The sequence below is a fragment of the Drosophila hydei genome, unplaced genomic scaffold (genome assembly GCF_003285905.1).
Source record: "Drosophila hydei strain 15085-1641.00,03,60 unplaced genomic scaffold, DhydRS2 tig00000315-arrow-arrow-pilon, whole genome shotgun sequence".
In the NCBI taxonomy this organism is placed as follows: Eukaryota; Metazoa; Arthropoda; class Insecta; order Diptera; family Drosophilidae; genus Drosophila; species Drosophila hydei.
In genome coordinates, this window is record NW_022045707.1 from 1,186,928 (window position 1) to 1,204,384 (window position 17,457).

The window sequence follows — 17,457 nt, forward strand, 5'->3', positions numbered from 1 at the left end:
ATGCTAAATTGAGCGTTAATTTGGGTTTGCTAATTTAAAATTAGAGCTTTGATTGAATGCGTTTTAAGACAATAAATTCTACTCGCTTTACAGCTCCACCTGAAATATGAGTTACATATTTGTGTACAACTAAATAATTTATGTATAGAATATAATATAATATATATGTATACATATAAAATACAAGTTATATATAAGTCTGAAACAGATGTTTTGCTACGTTTCCTTAAATAAGATTTATTTGATGTCCGAAGAGTTTGTTAATTTTTTGCGACTCTCTTGCGGGCTTTGACTGTGGCTCGTGCTTCTCATTTGCACGACGAAAACAAGTGGATATAAGGGCTATGCACGACTTCTCTATGCTCGTTCACAGTTCAAGAAACGCTTTTTTATATAAATGTTTGCATATTGAAATCTTTTGAGCCAGATTATGATGATGGTGAGCTTGACCGACTAGCGTATACCCGGCTATACAAATTGATAATTAATTTACAATTTCTAGTTAGTAGCGTATCAAGGGACTAAGCCCATATACTCAATGCACAGCTAGCTGAACGGGCATAAAAACAACAGAAAGTTTGGCTTAGAAATGCTTAAACCTGTAGCAGGTGCTGTCGAGGGGGCCACAAAAAGTTACTTAAGGCTGGCAGTCGGCAAAATAGAAATTAATTGAATCGGAATCGTTGAGGCGGCGATATCGAGCTACCTGGCTATAGCCATTCAGTGAGTCGTGTCGGGAACGGAATGTTTGTGAGAATCAGCGGACATAGAAGTACATAGGTGCATTACATATGTATATGTGTTTTTCATGGAGTGGATTTTTGATGAACAAGTGTTGTGGAATATTTGTGTGCGGCTTCATTTTACATTATTGTTAAACTTTTTGCTGTTTCCGCATATAAAACGCAGAGGCTGTACAGCGAGCAGCTCATTTACGGAATCAATCTACAATTCGAACCGCATCTCTGATCCCAAACTGAGCTAAAACTCAAATAAGGTCAAGATCGCTGTGTGTGTGCGTGTGTATACATGTTGTATACGTAATATAAAATTGAACTGTGAAGTGCGCACGGTGATAACTATTTTTGTTTATTGCTATTATGTCAATGTTTAAATTCGACAGAGTCTAATTAATAAACATTTAACATAACCAAGCGAACTTCAAAGTGGCCCCTAAAGTAATAGATTCGTTGAACTATATCTGAAATAAAAATATGATATATATGCTTAGTATGCCATTTCGAATCCCGTCGTAGCCAGTTGATCAAGGCCAGGACCATTCTTAAAAAACATTACGCATAGCCAACTGTGTACAAGAGAAACAAGTGTCAAAATAGTTTACAACGGAATCCCAGACTAAAATAAATACAAAGTATTTACATAAACTAAAAGTTTTAAAATGGTACAAAAAGTGTCGCCAACATTGACACTCAAGCGTTTGCGCGATGTCCAATGGCATCGAATTTTTCATATGGTTTACATAGAACCGGTTGTGTTTATGCTGCTCTTCTCGATAACATTGTCTAGTGAGTGCCTCAAATGACCATTATATAAGCTTTTCTATATCTGTAAACATTTAGATACCATCATGAGAAATCAGATAATCTATCAGACCTGCACAGTGATCTTTCACTACAATGTAACCGATTGTAAGTTACTGGACGATAAAAATTCCAGCGCAGAAATAAAGGTGTATATTTATATATACGTATATTATACGAAACTGTCACTAAATTATATTTTTTTCCAGGCGATTGAAACGGAGCTACAGCCGTATGTGGCTAATTTATTTCTATCGCGCACGCTGCTGGAGAGTATTGTGCCTGCTTTTTTTGGCCTGTTCATTGGCTCCTGGTCGGATCACTATGGACGGAAGCCATTGCTAATCGTGTCCATGATTGGTAAATGAAAATTATATTATATTATATTATACATATATATTATATTTATACATACCAGTGTATATATATCGATACAATATACCAGTGTGTCGGCGATTGGTTAGATTGCAGCCATTAAATAACTGTTAATTATTTGCTATTGTGAGCGTAGGCAAAGCTAGCTAACCCCCTGTACTCTGTATAGTTTGACTATATAAACTATACAAAATTATTAAACTATTATATAATGTCATTATTACTTGCAATTACCAAGGGTCACTTCTAGTTAAAGTAAAACCCCTTCAAAAAATCCTATTGACGCCCATGCTGCAATCTTCTCATTCATTCGCCATTCGTTTACCCTTGTGCTCGCTTAGTATTGAGTAGCTTCATTAATAGTTGTCATCTGTGAGAGCGAGACAGCAGCTGGACAAAAGCTGACGTTAATTGAATTTTACATGGTAGGTGCGAGTGTGAGTGAATAAAATATATCATGATCAGCTAAGCTCGCGCCCAAGGAAGAAAAATTGAGTCTTGTATTCATTTGGATGGCCAACGCATTTATTATACCTGGTAAATATATTTTTACAGGGTTTGCCCTATCGTTTCTGGTTACCTCTGCCATTTGTCAACTGTCCACCCATTATGTAATCAATCCTTGGTGGTATATTGCGGCTGCTTTACCGCATTCCTTGCTAGGCGGCAATTGCGTTTTCTCTGTGGCAGCTCTCTGCTTCATCTCGGACATAACTGATACCAAAACGCGGCCATATCGGTAAGTTGAGTACTCTAGTAATCGGCCTGATTAGATATAATCTCATCTTTCTCATCTCAGCATGATCTTCATGGAGTCGCTGTTTTTCATCGGCCTGACCAGTGGCTCGCTCTTGTCCAGTTTCGTCTACGCAGCGACCAATTCAGCTACTACGATTGGCATCTCCGGCTGCATCACTACATTGGGCTGCCTCTTTGTAGTATTCGTCGTGCCGGAGAGTCTGCATTATCGACAAGCTAATGAGGCCAAGATGGCGAGCGAAGCCTCCGCTGCCAGTAAAGAAAAAGAAATGCCCATTACGGCTTCTGATCTACAACCGGAGTGTGTGGCCATTGATTGTCCGCCCATATTCATGAATCCTGATTGCGATTCAGAGCAGGATAAGCAGAAACAACAATGCCAACAGCTGCCCACGCCCGCCACGCCTAACATGACATTCGATGAGGATCTGTTGGCCAAATATGTGGAGCAGCTGCCGCCCAAGGTAAAGGCCCGGGCACAGGCCCAGTGCAAGTCGCAGACCGAAACCGATGGCAAAAAGACCGGACTGTTCAGCTTTTCACACATCCGCGAGATGGTTAACACCTGTACGAAGCCACGCGAAAATCATGCTCGCGCAATTATTTGGCTAGTGACAATAGCCATGTGCCTGTCCATCTTTGTCTTTGGTAAGTTCGACCAGAATTAAAGGTAAAAGGGAAGCAGCTGAGTATAGGGTATCTGGTGCTACTACTGATTATTTACTATCGGTTATGATTCTGCGCTACAGTAGTCTTTCATTTAGAGTACAGGGTATCTCCTAGTCGTATACCATTTCGAGCATAGGGTATCTAGTAGTGGTATAGTGTAGATAAAAACAACTAGTGCTTAGAGCATCTGCAAGTTGCTTAGATTAATGTAAGCTCTACTTTCAAGTATAGGGTATCTGCTAGTCGTTCACTTTTTAATAAAATTGTTTACACTTTCGTGCACAAAGTATCTGTTAGTAGCTCACTCTAGAATACAAAATTTTAGGGTATCTCGAAGTTCATCAGATGGTAACCTCTACTGTCATATATAGGGTATTTACTAATCGGTCATTTATGTTTTAAGCAGACATTGCTGTCTGGGATAGAGTATTTGGCAGTATGGCAAAGTCAACTCTTATTCTGAGTTATAGGATATCTGCTAGTCGTTCACTTTAGACTCAACTAACAATTTATCTGACAGATGGCGTGATGACGGTGATGTATTTGTTCGTGCGCGAGAAGTTCCATTGGTCTGTGAGGGATTACACCTTCTACGAGACGGTCAGCCATCTGGTGCCCATGGTGGGAGCACTCATCGGATTTCTGATACTGCGAAAGGTGAGCAAATACTGCAAAGATATATGGGGGATATCCTATATGCTATTGGCTATTCAAACTATGCAATATGATCTTAACTCTATATGTATTCACAGATCTTTCGGTTATCTGTGGTAACATTGGCGCTGCTTGCGTTTGCCTCGGAAATATTGAAGAACTTGGCGAGAGGCTTCTCGACTCAGCCTTGGCACATGTATCTATCGGTGATATTGGGCGTATTTCGTTCTATTGGCGGACCCATGTGCCGCACCATTGTCTCCAACATCGTGCCTGCCTCCGATTTGGGTAGGCCCCATATATTATCTATCTAATTTGTTTAGACTTCAATTTCTGTTTGTTTTTCAGGCAAAATTTTCTCGATCAAAAACGTTTTGCAATCGTTTGCACCTTTTGGTAAGCTGTTGCCCAACTCGCTATGAGCTGAGCTGTGCATTGGCATTAGCATTATTAATTATTTATTAATTGTTATTAATTTAGTTGCTGCGCCTCTTTACACCTTCGTCTACAAGAGCTCGCTTCACTATTACCCGGGTCTCTTCAACTTTATGAGCGTGGGCTTCTATATGATGTCATTTATATTCATCTGGTAAGTTGCTAATGCTAATGCTAATGCTAACGCTAATGCCAATGCTAATTATGTACATTTCTGCAGCTTTGTGCTACGCTTCAAGCTCATGCATCAGCAATACTATGCCAAGGTGCTTAAATAGAAGGGCGCCAGGTGTTCCGATGGGATGCGATATATATCTTACTTATAGTTTAGTTTTAGTTAATATTTGTAAATAATTGTGATCTGATCTAGCCCATTATTTCTAATAAGCAATAAATTTAACGAATTGTTGAATGATTCAATTAATTATAGACACTATTTAGATTTGGCCTACTTTTTACAAGCGTTTTAATTTGATTTAGTTTTTATAATACAATTTGCTTGACCTCTCCCTCTGTTTGTATTTTACAACTTTGTATACGCTGATAGTTACGAGATATCGCCACTTATATACAGTTCAGTTCCTATGGGCAGTTACGTTAATTGAATGAAATTACAGTTACGTTCACAATCACATTTACAAAAAGAAAAATATCTAATACTTGACATTGTGATATAAAATCGGACTATCTACGGTTAACATTAGGTATATAAAAGAATTCTGTCTAGACATCACAAAAAAGGTAAATTGCATTTTCGTTAAGGTATTGGTAATTGACCTAAGCCGGGCTTGAGGTAACGCACGGTTAGCTGCCTATGACCTTATAGACGCTTGAGTTGTTCATCGACTTCTGAATGCCAAAGATGATGCTGCAAGCGTAGAGAGAGGAGAGAGATTTAAATGCATATCTATATATCATGTGCGAGTGTAGTTACTACTTACGCCATTAGAATGTAGCAGAGGAAGAAAAGGCCGACGCTTATGAAGTTAAAGGCGCCGGGATAGAAGCCCACAGTGGCCTTATAGACGGATGTATAAAGCGGCGCAGCAGCCAGCGGCGAGACCATTTCCATGGATGTGGTCAAAGCGAAGATTTTGCCTGGCAAAAAAATGGAAGTTAAGTTAAATTGGTTTGAGCTGTTAAAGAGCGCGAGTCAAAGTGAGGCACTCACCCACATCCGTGGCTGGAGCCACATGCGATAGTATGGCCCGGCACATGGGTCCCAGAACACCGCGCATCATGCCGAGCGTCATGCCCAAGTACATTTCCCACGAATACTTCGCTGTGGCACGCACTGTGCTCTCCAGCACGCAGGCAGCCAGCGAGAGCATGGCCACGCTGATGATGGAGACCTTAAGGACGCGTCGCAGCAGTATCATGCCAGCCACGCTGCCAAAGAGTTGTATGACAATGCGTGCCGCGTTGAATTGGCTGATGTCCTTGATGGTCCAGTCGAACTGCTCGCGCATGAACATGATATTCACCGTATTCTCGCCCTCCATATTGAAGATGGTTATGGTCAGCGCAATCATAGTTAGCCAGATGAAGGCGCGATCGAAGTTGTCACGTCGCAATACGCTCGTTCTGACCAGATCTTTGACCAGGCCAAAGCGAAAGAATTCACGCAGTTTTGAGCCCTGATGTATATCCTCAGCGGGCAAGCTCTCCGGCACCAACAAGTACACATAGACCAGCGCCAGAAACATCAAGCCGGCCGCAATGCCAAACAGCGTTACCGAATTGGTGGCGGCATAAATGTAGCCACTGGCCACATTGCCGACCATCAAGCCGGCGCACAGCGATGCCTCATTCAGCACCATTCTGAAAATAGCCTCAAATTAATCGCAATTCTGGATCGAACTGAAAAACGCAAGAGGGACTTACCGCAGTGCGCGTTTTTGCTCCTTGGCCACGTCGGAGATGTAGCAGTAAATGCCCGTGATTAGGGCGCAAGTGCCGCCGCTCAGAACGGACGGAACCGAGCCCAGCAGGAACCACCAGGGACTAATGTTGCGGAACATTGTTACCTCCGATATGGCCATCAAGATGCTCCCGCCTACTACGTAGCCTGAGAACGGAAATATAAATGGCATTTAGATATATTAATGGAGAGATATATAGAAATATGAAATTTATCTGGAATTTAATTATTGACATTTATCAATACTAACTTCAGATTAATATGTAATATTAATTAGCAATAATATTTTAATTCAAATTCTAATTAAATTAATTAGTTACTCAAATTATCACATATCTAACAAAAAATCTATTTGGCAAGAGATTTCATTCTTAAAATGTTTGATTTAAATTTAAATTGAAAATAATTTTAATTAATTAATAAACAATTAGAATAATTAGAATGACGTTAGTAAGAAAAGCAAATATAAAAAAATAATTTAAAAAATAATAATTGAATAAAACTAATTAATTACAATTATATAATTATATTAATTATAATTATAAAATATAAGTAAGTAAAATTAACTTATATTTTATAATTATAATTAATATTTAATATTTATTAATTACAATATTTATTATATTGAATATTAATATTTATTATAATAGTCAATAAAACGAATTGGATTGTATATTTATCTTACCCGTAAACACCGTTAGCAGTATTGGCCTTCTACCAAACTTATCCGACCAGGGTCCAATGAAGAGGCTGACAAACGCAGGCATTATGCTCTCCAATAGCGATATGGCCATTGTTATGTCCGCTGAGTAGCCCTGCACTTCGGTTTCCAACTTCTACAACAATAAAAATAGTATGCATTTTAATTGTTTAATAACAATTCTCGAACAGCTGTTGAACTAGTACTGGAATGATTCATCGCGTTCCATTTGGGTGCAGTCAAAATATTCCTTGATCGATAATATTCTGTGCCTACTTTAACAATTAGTCATGCATTTTCAGAGACCTTGTTCATAAGCCCCCGATAAGAGCTGAACTATTTTCAATATGTGTATGTATATATGCATATATGTCTATAGAGGTTCTCATTCTTATCTCCCCCTTGCTGCCTGGGGAAACAATAGATCATGAAATAGATTTGCTTTTCTTCTGATTGGATTTCGTTGATGCTTCTGAAACAGTTCGTAAAGCTAAGTCGTTCGCATAATGGAAATTGGTATATAACAATTCGAGCGATAAGAAATGTGAAATGCGCTTTTTAAAGATATGAATACAAGAGAGAAGCCGAAAGAGACTTGTTAAGCAAATTTTTAATACCCTGTCAAATAAAATGATTGTGGATGTCAAGATAGAGGACTGAGTAGAGTCGGGTAGATAAGCTAAAAAGCTAACTCTGATTGCAAAGTATACGAAACATGATCCTAAACCCGATCTAAGCTGTCTAGCCTTATGGTATTGGAGAAGCTAGTGACTTGATATAGATAGATCTGAGTTTGCAACAGGTTTTGAGCTACTTAATAGAGAAGGACTACATAAACTATATATAATAGTACGAAGGATTAACGGATATCCCGTATAACTGAACCATTTATAGTTATATACCGTCTCAGTTCGCTCCTCTCATATTTAACTTAATAACCAAACGGTTAACCATTGCATATATCGCATATATACTATATAAGATAACATCTGGAGCTGACACAGGAAACCTACTTTTGTTTCCTCCGAGCCGCGATCGACGCCCAGCAACGGTTCACATTGGGTTTCGTTGTAGTGCATGATCGTAACGCAGGTTTGGTACAGTATTTGATTCTGCAGCACCGCCCCTAAAAACAGTACAGTAAAGTATGACTATGTTAGACTCCAATTAGCAGCCAAATTAATTTTGCTTACCAATCAAGCTGCGACCCACAAAAATCAAGAATACAGCGGGCTCTAGTATAAACCATTTGGTAGAGCTGCCGTCTTCATTGGATACGGGCAAGGCAGGTGCTTCTATATCTGAGCGTGACTCGGCAGCATCTAGTAGGCGTGGCACTTGTTCCTCATCTTGCTCCTCCTCGTTTACCAAAGGCTCTCGATCGGCTGATGCGCTCATCTTATTGGCTTCACTTTTTTAAATATATTTAGTATCAGCAAAAGTTGGAGTTGTTTGTTTAGACAAAGGAACTAGCAAATCATGTTGAATTGTTATTAACTAAGTAAAAAACAAAATAAAAACTCGTTAATCTGCACTGACACAAATCGCGCTCTTTATAATTTGCGACGTTCACAATGTTCAGTAAGTGTATGTGTGTGTGAGAGCACGTAATTTAGCGGAACGGAACTTCTGTCCAGTTGCGTTTACACTTCACACAATACTACTTAATAGTATTTGTTCCACTGTTACTCATTAGCTCATACAGCGCGTCGCAAACTTTCTAAACACAAAAGCTTTCCACTGCAGCAACAGCTGTTCTTGTTTACCATGCCATTTTGAGTAAATCACTGTTCTTTACAAGCGTTGCCATTTGTAGCGTTTGCGAAACGCGTTCTCATTAAGTTGCTTCATTTTCTTCAGTTTAGTTTTTGTTAAATAGTTAAATAGTTATTGAGCGTTAACTGTTTTTCAAATTTTAATTTTTTTTATCTCTTTACAAAATAATGTTAAATGTCTAGTTTAGTGATCAATTTCAGTAGCGTCGTCGCTCGCGATCATTGCGTGAATCTCTATCCCGATGCTCGTGACGATTGCTGCGGTCTCGTTCCCTCTCTCGTTCACGTTCACCGTTCCGCTCACGCTCTCTGTCCCCGTTCCTCTCTCGCTCTCGCTCTCTGTCACCATGTCGTTCGCGTTCACGTTCCCTTTCCCGGTCCCGTTCCCGTTCACGCTCCCGTTCACGATCTCGATCGCGTCTGTCTCGCTCTCCGTCCCTTCGGTTTTCATTGCGTCCTGATTGGCGGCGATCGTAGTCGTCATTGTAGTTGCTGCTGCTGTGATTCTGTGTGTCTCGAGTCCGCACTCGATTGCGCTGTCTATCATATTCTTCTAGCTCATCATAGTAATCCCTAGAGCGAGCATTGCTGCTGGGAGGAGCACCTCGTCGATCTCGTTCACGCGATTTGGATTTGGAGCGCCCGCGACGTGGACGCCGCACTGAACTCGAGGAGTTGTTCTTCTGGCGGCTCGAATCTAGTTCTTCCGAGTCTTTGGCCTCGTCCTCGCTGGGTACCTCGTCATCCAGATCCTCATCCAAAACAGAAACCTTCGGCTCTAGTTCGTTGTTTTCCTCTAATATGGAGCGTTTTTGTATCCTCGGCAAAATGATGTCGCATACGCGATCATTGCGCAACAATTCATCGATATACTCATCCATATAGACGATCTCGAACTGTCCGGCACGATTCTGGCGACGCAGCTTACGATTATCAATATATAGCGGCTCCAGATACTTGTAGCAATCGATTGCGGCGCCTGTGAGACGCAAGTAGAAGGCGCCCAATGCACGCACATACTTGAACTCCTCGTTCTTGATAAACTCCACCACGATATCCTTCTCTGGCTGAATTTGCAGCATTTTCAGCGTTAGGCAAAGAAATTGCGTCGGCTTTATATTTCCTCCGTAGACGCCGCCAACAAAACGCAACTCCATGGCCTTATCGACCAGTAGCTCGGCGGTAAGCGCAAAGCATTGTTCCTTCCAGTACTTGGAGTCATACACCCGTGAGCGTATGATCTTCTCTATTAAATATTGCGGATTTGTGCCGTGCACGTTTTTCGCTTCTTTAACCGTGCGATTTGCCATTTGCTATTTATTTTTACTCTATTTTGTTGTCAATGCATTTAAGCGAACAACTCTGATTTTAGTTTTTGCAGGGCTGGCAGACAGACACAGGGCTGCATGCTGTCTATCGATTGCAGCGTATATTTATTGTTTATTACATTTATTCTTATTTTAAACAAGTGCGTCTTAAGTAGACATTGAGATAGGTTTATTAATGTCACGAACATTTTTCATGTCAGTTTTTTAAAGGAGTTTTAGCGCACAATTCTGTTGCAGGGCTGGCTAGCAACAGTCAACACAAGCACGGCTGCATGTTGCCTATCGCTATCGTCTCGTGCTGGTTGCATATGTTTGTAATTATTTTTCGATAACACGATGACGCACACTCGCCCATAGACAAAAACACCAGACGAAAGTCTGCAGGAAGAACGCAATAGGAAAAACTTTAATTAATTATAATTTAATATACAATTTGTGCTGAAAAGCAAAAGCGAACACGATGAGCTTCTTTGGCAAAATGTTTGGTGGCAAAAAAGAGGTCGCTCCCACCACAGGGGAGGCGATACAAAAGCTGCGCGAGACCGAAAATATGTTGATAAAAAAACAAGAATTTCTTGAGTCCAAAATCGAGGAGGAATTAAATACAGCACGCAAAAATGCATCAAAAAACAAAAGAGGTATGTGATTAATCAATAAATAAACGACAGCTAGGGCTTACCTGGTATGTGCCAATAGCTATGACTCATTTATTGTTAACTTTTGCTTTTGTTTTTGTTGCCTTAAATATGAAATTTACACTGAAAGAAATCACCTTGCCACGTTTGAGTTGGAATATGAAGTATAAAGAATTCAATATATAAATATGTATTTCTTCGCCTTTCTTGCTGCTTAACTGGCTGGATGCTATTGTATGCTAAAACCCGTTTAAGAACGTAATATAAACATTTAATTAATTGTTTTAACAATTGGGCAAAAGATAACAAACAAAAAAATTTGTCATCACCTGCTAGATTCATTTTGTTTACTTAAAGTTTCTTATCTGTAATTGCTGTATTCAAATTTCTGTCGCCTCCTCTTCTAGTCGCTCTGCAGGCACTGAAAAAGAAGAAGCGCTTGGAGAAACAGCTTCAGCAAATCGATGGCACCTTATCAACCATTGAGATGCAGCGGGAGGCTCTGGAGAGCGCTAACACGAATACAGCGGTGTTGACCACCATGAAGAACGCAGCAGATGCGTTGAAATCCGCGCACCAAAACATGTAAGTACATTCTGACTAAGAGATTCAGCTTAATGAAAGTAGAAGCTCATTAATCCTCTTCTGGTTCTGGTTTGTTAGGGATGTGGACAAGGTGCACGATATGATGGACGACATAGCCGAACAACAGGATGTGGCACGTGAGATATCCGATGCCATATCCAATCCCGTGGCCTTTGGCGCCGATCTGGATGATGAAGATCTGGAAAGGGAGCTGGACGAACTGGAGCAAGAGAACTTTGACAAGGAGATCATTGGCATACCCGAGCCAACGCCCACGTTGCCCGAAGCACCAACCGAAGATTTGCCCGAGAAAGCCAAGGAAAAGAAAAAGGCAGTCCCAAAAGAAAGTGTAACCGAGGGAGAGGATGGTAGGCAGCACAGATACCCTGTAAATGATATTGCAACTAATTCCTTTATTTTCTACAGATGAAGATATGAAGCAACTGATCGCTTGGTCTAAGTGAACGCAAAGAGCAATCTCCTAGCCACGCCTTGTTTCTCGTTTGCCCCCACACACACAATCTTACTTTTTCGTTTATTAAGTGAAAAACAAAAAAAATTTAAGTTGAAAAGCAAAGCAGGCAAAAACAATTGAAATTTTGCATAATAACATTAAAATATATATATAAATAATAGGAATGTGATTTTATATATAATAATAATAAAAAAAGGAAAATAGTCAGGCCACACATGCATACATATATAGTTCATATATATTTTAAAACAATTTCTGATATTAATAGAAAAAAAAAAAAAACAAATAATCAGTTAAAAATCGAGCTAACGAAATTTTCATATATTTATATGAATAAAAAAATAATTTATAAACAATTTAAATAGTGAGGCTACACACACACTTAACTAGCTTGCTACATATTTACGGAACTACAGTAAAACCTGCCTACAGCACAACTGCTGCCAGATTTGATGTACTTCGTTTGTAATTATCGGATCATTAAATTGCACAAAATAATATTTTCAATTTTCGTGTACTAACTGTTTAGCTTAGGCAAGCTTTACTGTACTGATTTATGTTTTTGTATATGTTTTGCTTCTGGATCAACGCAAATGGCAAAAGCTGTTTTAGAGTTAACGCTTGAAAGGGGCGCATATTTGCAAAAGAGGGCGTGTCAAGTTGTTTAGTCGCCTGCAGGTAATATGCTTAATGCATAGATATAAACGATCAAGTCTCAAGAAAAATGAACAAATTATCGAATGCACTGATTTTTTGATTCAAATACAGGTTACCAAAAGTCACGCTTGAAAGGGGCGGCCGGTGGGAAAGTAGGCGTGACAGGGTGTTTGGTAGTCTCCCAGCGACTCGTACATATCTTTGTATGCCTTAATATTTAGAGCGAATGCAAAATGCTTCTCATCAAAAGCTGCTTTTTCGGCAGGGCTTAACGCTTGGACAGGTTATCATAGCCACAGCTAGGGGAACGGGTGGACAGGTGTGGAGGGGAGCTTGGGCTAGACTATGTGGCCTGCATGACAATTAATTAGTCGAGGTGGGCGACCACGTATTGTCTTTTACATTTGGCTGGGCGTCCGATTGAGTAACTTGGCATTGATTACGACAAAAGACAAGAGGGGAAAACAGATATATATATACATATATATGGATTGCAAATCGGTGGACAATTCATGCTGGACAAGCGCTAGCCGAAATTTATACAAATCAGTTGAATTTCGTGTGGACAACTGAGAGGAACTGCGACTTTAAAGGGTAGCGAAATGTGGAATTACATGTTAATTGCATTCGGATTAGTGGTAAGTGGGCAATTAGTCAACTAAATGATGGTAGCAGCGGTTAATTAGCATACGCTTCCTCACACTTGCAGGGGCTGCAGCTGTTGCTGCTGGGCACGGAGGCTACGCTCCTGGAGGCCTTTGACTTCTCCAATGTGGACTTGGTCAATTTTCAATATTTCAAGAATTTGGACTCTCAAGATCCACGCTATGGCGCACAGGCCAATCCCATTATAGTGCACTTCCAGAAAAAGAAAGCCGTCTTGGATTACATCGAACGACTGTTCCTGGGCAATTCGCCGTTCCAGCAACCGAGCGAAATACCCTTCGATCCACACTTCGGTCGCAACTGGCGGCCAGTTTACGAGCGAAAATTTGGGCGAAGAGGCGAAAATCTAATTGCAGCGCTCGGCGCGGGCTACTCCCTAAATCAACTGCGACACTTTGGCGCGATACCACGCAGCACGAGCTGATCCTTGAGGCAGTATATTAGTACTTTAATGTATTTATGAAATAAATTGTAAGTTTCGTCTTTTAATTTTAGTTTCTTTTCGTTTTACACTCGACGCTTTTGTGTGGAAATGTAGAGCACATTGTTGCCTCGTATAAAAGCATCGCCATATTTGTTCTTTAACTGTCCATTAACATATTCTTCTGTTTGATCCAGTGCGATATTCATATAGCCATCCAAACAGGCCAAAACACCTATAAAACAATTTTATTTAGTTTAAATTCATTTCCAAATCAAATGCCGGCTCAAAATTTTGTTTCACACCTCGATAGTCGACGCCATTATTGAGCTTAACGGCCACGGGTCGGCCGTGTATTTGATTAATAAACTGTGAGAGTGCTTCTTTGCGTGACATCTTGATTGCTTTTCGTTTTTAAATACAATTTAACTTATTAAATTCAATAATATCTACAATATTCCAAACGTTTCCGCTGCTTCTTCTATTCAACTAAGAACTTGCTATTCGCAATGAAAAGTAGCCATTCACAACTGCAAAAAATAATTATTGGCGCCATCTAGATGTTAATTTTACTAAATGTAGTTCTTAATGGCAATATCTACATTTAAATTTCACCATTTGGCGCGCTTAATTTTTTATTTGAATGCCTTTCTTTACATTTAGATAATATAAATTATTTAACTACATTTACAATTAATAGATATATATTTTTTAAAATATAGTTAAAGCTGCTTAATGTATGCCCTCCAGTGGTGTATATGTCTTGTATTGATAAAGATCCGGTCCGCCATAGCCATACAAGAGTTTGCCTCGGCCATTTTCATCATAATATGGGTAACGGTATTTGGGTCTATTTTAAAAAAATTGTTATAGTATTATATAAAGTGTTACACAAAGATGAGTCTTACCTCTCAAAATACTGAAAATTTGGAGCACGCGGCTGCACCGTGGCGTAGGAAGTGTTTGCAACAAATGCGACAATTAAGAAAATTAGCTAAAATAGAAAAAATAGTTAAATAATAATGTTATTATATGCAATATGGATATAAAGCAAAAGTAAAGCCGGCTCATTAGTTCAGTGTGTCAGACACATATAAATTGTAACAAATGGCTCGAGTCTTGCATGAGTTAAAACAACAACAACAGCGGTTATTGCCATGCTTATGTAACACAACAACAACAACAAAAACAACAAGAAAGAAACCAAAGTAAAACAAGTGGCTGAGCTTTAAGATTATGACACATTTTGTAAGCTCTGCAATTGATCAATGCGCTGTCAGGCGGAGAGTGTGAGAGCGACAGAGCGCGAGAGAGCGGAAAAGCCGTTTCGATCATTTGCAGAATTGGGCAATGAGCACATTTCAAGGTCTCTCTTTTGCTCTCTTCCTCTTCTGTCGTGCAGTGATTACAAATTAGGCGCCGACATCAATTCAAAATGTGTCGCTGCATTGACCAATGGGAGCAAAGCAAACGACAACAACTTGAGTTCATTGTGCATTCCAGTCACATTTACTAGGTAGGTGCAGACACTTTTCTTTTTGGTGCGACTTTCGCGCGGAAATTGTGTCAGTGCTTGTCTTTAGCTTTGGCCATGTTAATTGATGGGGTCAACAACGCCAGCCCATACACACTCTCTCTCTGTCAAATACTTACGGGCAACAGCAACGTATTCAAATTTGCCATGGCTACGACAGTGGAGAAAAAAAAATTTGCTTGTAAATATATCCGAATGACTCCACTGTATTTATTGTGTGATCACGTTTTACAACGCTAACGGTTAATTCGTTGTCGTCGCTGTGTTGTTGACCGCGCGCGTTTTGTTTGGTAACTGAATTCCAGTTGCAGACAGCACGCGTTGCAGAGCGCAAGCGCAAGAGCTTCAAAAGCTCAGTTTGGAAAGCTCAAAACCTACTTTGTGGCTGCATGAAATCTTCTGTTGTTGACCCAATACGTCGGCTTTGTGCTCTCTCAATGAAAGGGAAAGTCCTGTGCTGAGAGCGAGCAGCTGTTAACGCAGCGCTGCTTCCTGGACAGCAGAAGCCGGAAATTCGCTGAAAGCTTTTGGCAGCAAGCGTAACTAATAGCTAAATTTGACAGGTTGACATGCAGTCAGGCACGTAGCGTAATGAGAGAGCGGGAGAGTGAGAGCGCAGAGAGCGTGCAAGAGCGCGGCTTGGCACAGCTGTTAAAGCAGCGAAAAAAAATTTTAACGGAATTGAGGCCAAATTACTGAAGTGTTGTTGTCTTTGGCTTTTTCTGGTTTGTTGCCTTCTCATCATGATCTTCATGATGGGGATGATGATGATGTTGTTGATGGCCTGATCCATTATGTAACTTCTGCAATGATAATGCGTGCAACCAGTTTGTCGTCGTCTTTCTTTTGTTTGTTGTGCCATTTTTATGTTTTCCTCTATTGAAGCTGCTTTGGGCTTTTATGGCAGGTGCCACTAACCTTTAGTCACAATTTAGTTCCGTCTGCCACGAATTTGGCATGACATTAAAATGAATGAAAAAATAATAATAAAAAATAATTGTTTCTGAGTACTTAAAGTCTTCTACTCAAGGTCGCGCTCAAAGCCAAAGTTCGATTGACCTTTTTCTTAAAGTGTATTCATTTAATTTGTCGCATTGTGTTTGGGACATTACTTATCATCGCTCAGCTTTTGTTTTTTCTTACCACACTATTGAATATTTATTTATGATATCTATCTCCCTCGCTCCTGCTTTATTCTGCTCTACCTCGTTCACTTCCCTGCCTCGCTCTGCCTCCCTCGCCTTTCCTGCCATCTCCCCATCTCGCTCACACTTCTTTCTGCAATTTATCGGTATTCGTATTGGTTTGCCAAACAAGATGTCTTTATTTACCGTAAGTTTTGTCGATGCTTTTTTGGTTTCTTTATTCAAGTTATATTTGCGTTGGCGCTTGGCTGCGCTTTATGCAACTGCGCGATTTTTTTCGAGCTTTTGGTTTTAGTGATCAATGGTCCAGTGACTCGCACGGCCGCGCTTTGAGTTACTCAAAAGTAAAAATCAAAATTTTAGAAAATGTTGCAAATGAGATATTTGTTTTTGTTGGCTGTAAGTGTGAAAGTCGTTTCAATTTGCTTGCTGCAAAAAAACATTTGTACAAAATATTTAAGCTATGCCTCGATTTTTATTCAAATCGAAAGTTTTGCGTGGATTTCAAGTGGGCCGAGAGTGGAACGAGAGTGCATAAAATGTTGAATGTGACGAAATATTTGAAATAATCATAACAAAAATGACCTTGAGTAGTTTTTTTTTATGTAATAACATAACTCAAGAAGCGCTTTTATCGCTGTTAAGTTGCTCAAGTTTAATATAGAGATAGTTGGCTATATATATATTTATAATAATATATATTTATTCCAAATTGAAGTTCATTTACAGTTTTAATAGAAGCTTATGGGAAGTGTTCGACAAACAAAGCAATTTGCAAGCTCAAAATGGTATAGAGGGTATCTTCTAGTCGTTCACTCTGATCTAGTCATGTCTCTCCCTCTCTGTGTGCTTAGCCGCTTAATAACTTTTCTATATTCACTTCACTCACTTTACTTCTTAAATTCACTCCGAACAAAACGCTCATCAGCTGAGCTCAACTTTGAGTGACTCCGTGGCCTATATAAGGGCGCGCCAGCTGCAGTGCTTGATCAGTTGCTTGTCAGTTCTCGGGGGGTGAAGTGAAGTAAAGTAAAGTAAATTAAATTATTAAATATATCTTATTTACTAATCTATATTGTTAATATTAAATTATTTAAATAAATCTTGTTATTTGCATAAATGTATATTGTCAAGTATTGTTTTTATAGATTGCATATTTTAAAAATATTTAACTGTACAAGC

The 17,457-nt window shown here is 39.6% G+C and overlaps 7 protein-coding genes across 8 annotated transcripts; 3 read left to right on the top strand and 4 right to left on the bottom strand.

Moving 5' to 3' along the window:
* Positions 1 to 683: 683 nt before the first annotated feature.
* LOC111602094 lies at positions 684 to 4,876 on the top strand. Its single transcript, XM_023319028.2, has 10 exons — positions 684 to 1,526; positions 1,581 to 1,690; positions 1,751 to 1,901; positions 2,472 to 2,655; positions 2,716 to 3,323; positions 3,865 to 4,001; positions 4,097 to 4,286; positions 4,347 to 4,394; positions 4,479 to 4,587; positions 4,654 to 4,876. The coding sequence occupies exons 1-10, from the start codon at positions 1,400 to 1,402 to the stop codon at positions 4,709 to 4,711; spliced, it is 1,722 nt and encodes a 573-aa protein (XP_023174796.1). The 5' UTR covers positions 684 to 1,399; the 3' UTR covers positions 4,712 to 4,876.
* LOC111602095 (proton-coupled folate transporter) lies at positions 4,870 to 8,740 on the bottom strand. Its single transcript, XM_023319029.2, has 7 exons — positions 8,248 to 8,740; positions 8,068 to 8,180; positions 7,040 to 7,190; positions 6,318 to 6,501; positions 5,605 to 6,254; positions 5,375 to 5,531; positions 4,870 to 5,301 (listed from the first exon to the last, which is right to left on the bottom strand). Exons 1-7 carry the CDS (start codon positions 8,450 to 8,452, stop codon positions 5,238 to 5,240), a joined length of 1,524 nt encoding a protein of 507 aa, XP_023174797.2. The 5' UTR covers positions 8,453 to 8,740; the 3' UTR covers positions 4,870 to 5,237.
* A 211-nt stretch (positions 8,741 to 8,951) lies between these two features.
* On the bottom strand, positions 8,952 to 10,211 carry LOC111602096 (pre-mRNA-splicing factor 38). The gene has a single exon (XM_023319030.1). The coding sequence runs from the start codon at positions 10,137 to 10,139 to the stop codon at positions 9,027 to 9,029; it is 1,113 nt and encodes a 370-aa protein (XP_023174798.1). The 5' UTR covers positions 10,140 to 10,211; the 3' UTR covers positions 8,952 to 9,026.
* Positions 10,212 to 10,468: 257 nt separating this feature from the next.
* On the top strand, positions 10,469 to 11,947 carry LOC111602097 (charged multivesicular body protein 4b). The gene is made up of 4 exons (XM_023319031.2): positions 10,469 to 10,795; positions 11,200 to 11,377; positions 11,456 to 11,745; positions 11,804 to 11,947. Exons 1-4 carry the CDS (start codon positions 10,618 to 10,620, stop codon positions 11,839 to 11,841), a joined length of 684 nt encoding a protein of 227 aa, XP_023174799.1. The 5' UTR covers positions 10,469 to 10,617; the 3' UTR covers positions 11,842 to 11,947.
* Positions 11,948 to 12,129: 182 nt separating this feature from the next.
* LOC111602116 lies at positions 12,130 to 13,674 on the top strand. Its single transcript, XM_030223856.1, has 2 exons — positions 12,130 to 13,147; positions 13,219 to 13,674. The coding sequence occupies exons 1-2, from the start codon at positions 13,112 to 13,114 to the stop codon at positions 13,597 to 13,599; spliced, it is 417 nt and encodes a 138-aa protein (XP_030079716.1). The 5' UTR covers positions 12,130 to 13,111; the 3' UTR covers positions 13,600 to 13,674.
* On the bottom strand, positions 13,625 to 14,082 carry LOC111602117 (U6 snRNA-associated Sm-like protein LSm6). Its single transcript, XM_023319065.2, has 2 exons — positions 13,902 to 14,082; positions 13,625 to 13,831 (listed from the first exon to the last, which is right to left on the bottom strand). The coding sequence occupies exons 1-2, from the start codon at positions 13,990 to 13,992 to the stop codon at positions 13,683 to 13,685; spliced, it is 240 nt and encodes a 79-aa protein (XP_023174833.1). The 5' UTR covers positions 13,993 to 14,082; the 3' UTR covers positions 13,625 to 13,682.
* Positions 14,083 to 14,299: 217 nt separating this feature from the next.
* LOC111602122 lies at positions 14,300 to 16,685 on the bottom strand. 2 transcript variants are annotated; one of them, XM_023319071.2, is made up of 3 exons: positions 15,250 to 16,042; positions 14,505 to 14,590; positions 14,300 to 14,446 (listed from the first exon to the last, which is right to left on the bottom strand). In XM_023319071.2, exons 1-3 carry the CDS (start codon positions 15,277 to 15,279, stop codon positions 14,329 to 14,331), a joined length of 234 nt encoding a protein of 77 aa, XP_023174839.1. In that variant the 5' UTR covers positions 15,280 to 16,042; the 3' UTR covers positions 14,300 to 14,328. The 2 variants fall into 2 exon arrangements, 1 of the variants encoding a protein (XP_023174839.1); XR_002751593.2 differs by lacking the exons at positions 14,300 to 14,446; positions 15,250 to 16,042 and adding exons at positions 16,274 to 16,408; positions 16,462 to 16,685 and having other exon boundaries at positions 14,513 to 14,590.
* Positions 16,686 to 17,457: the final 772 nt, after the last annotated feature.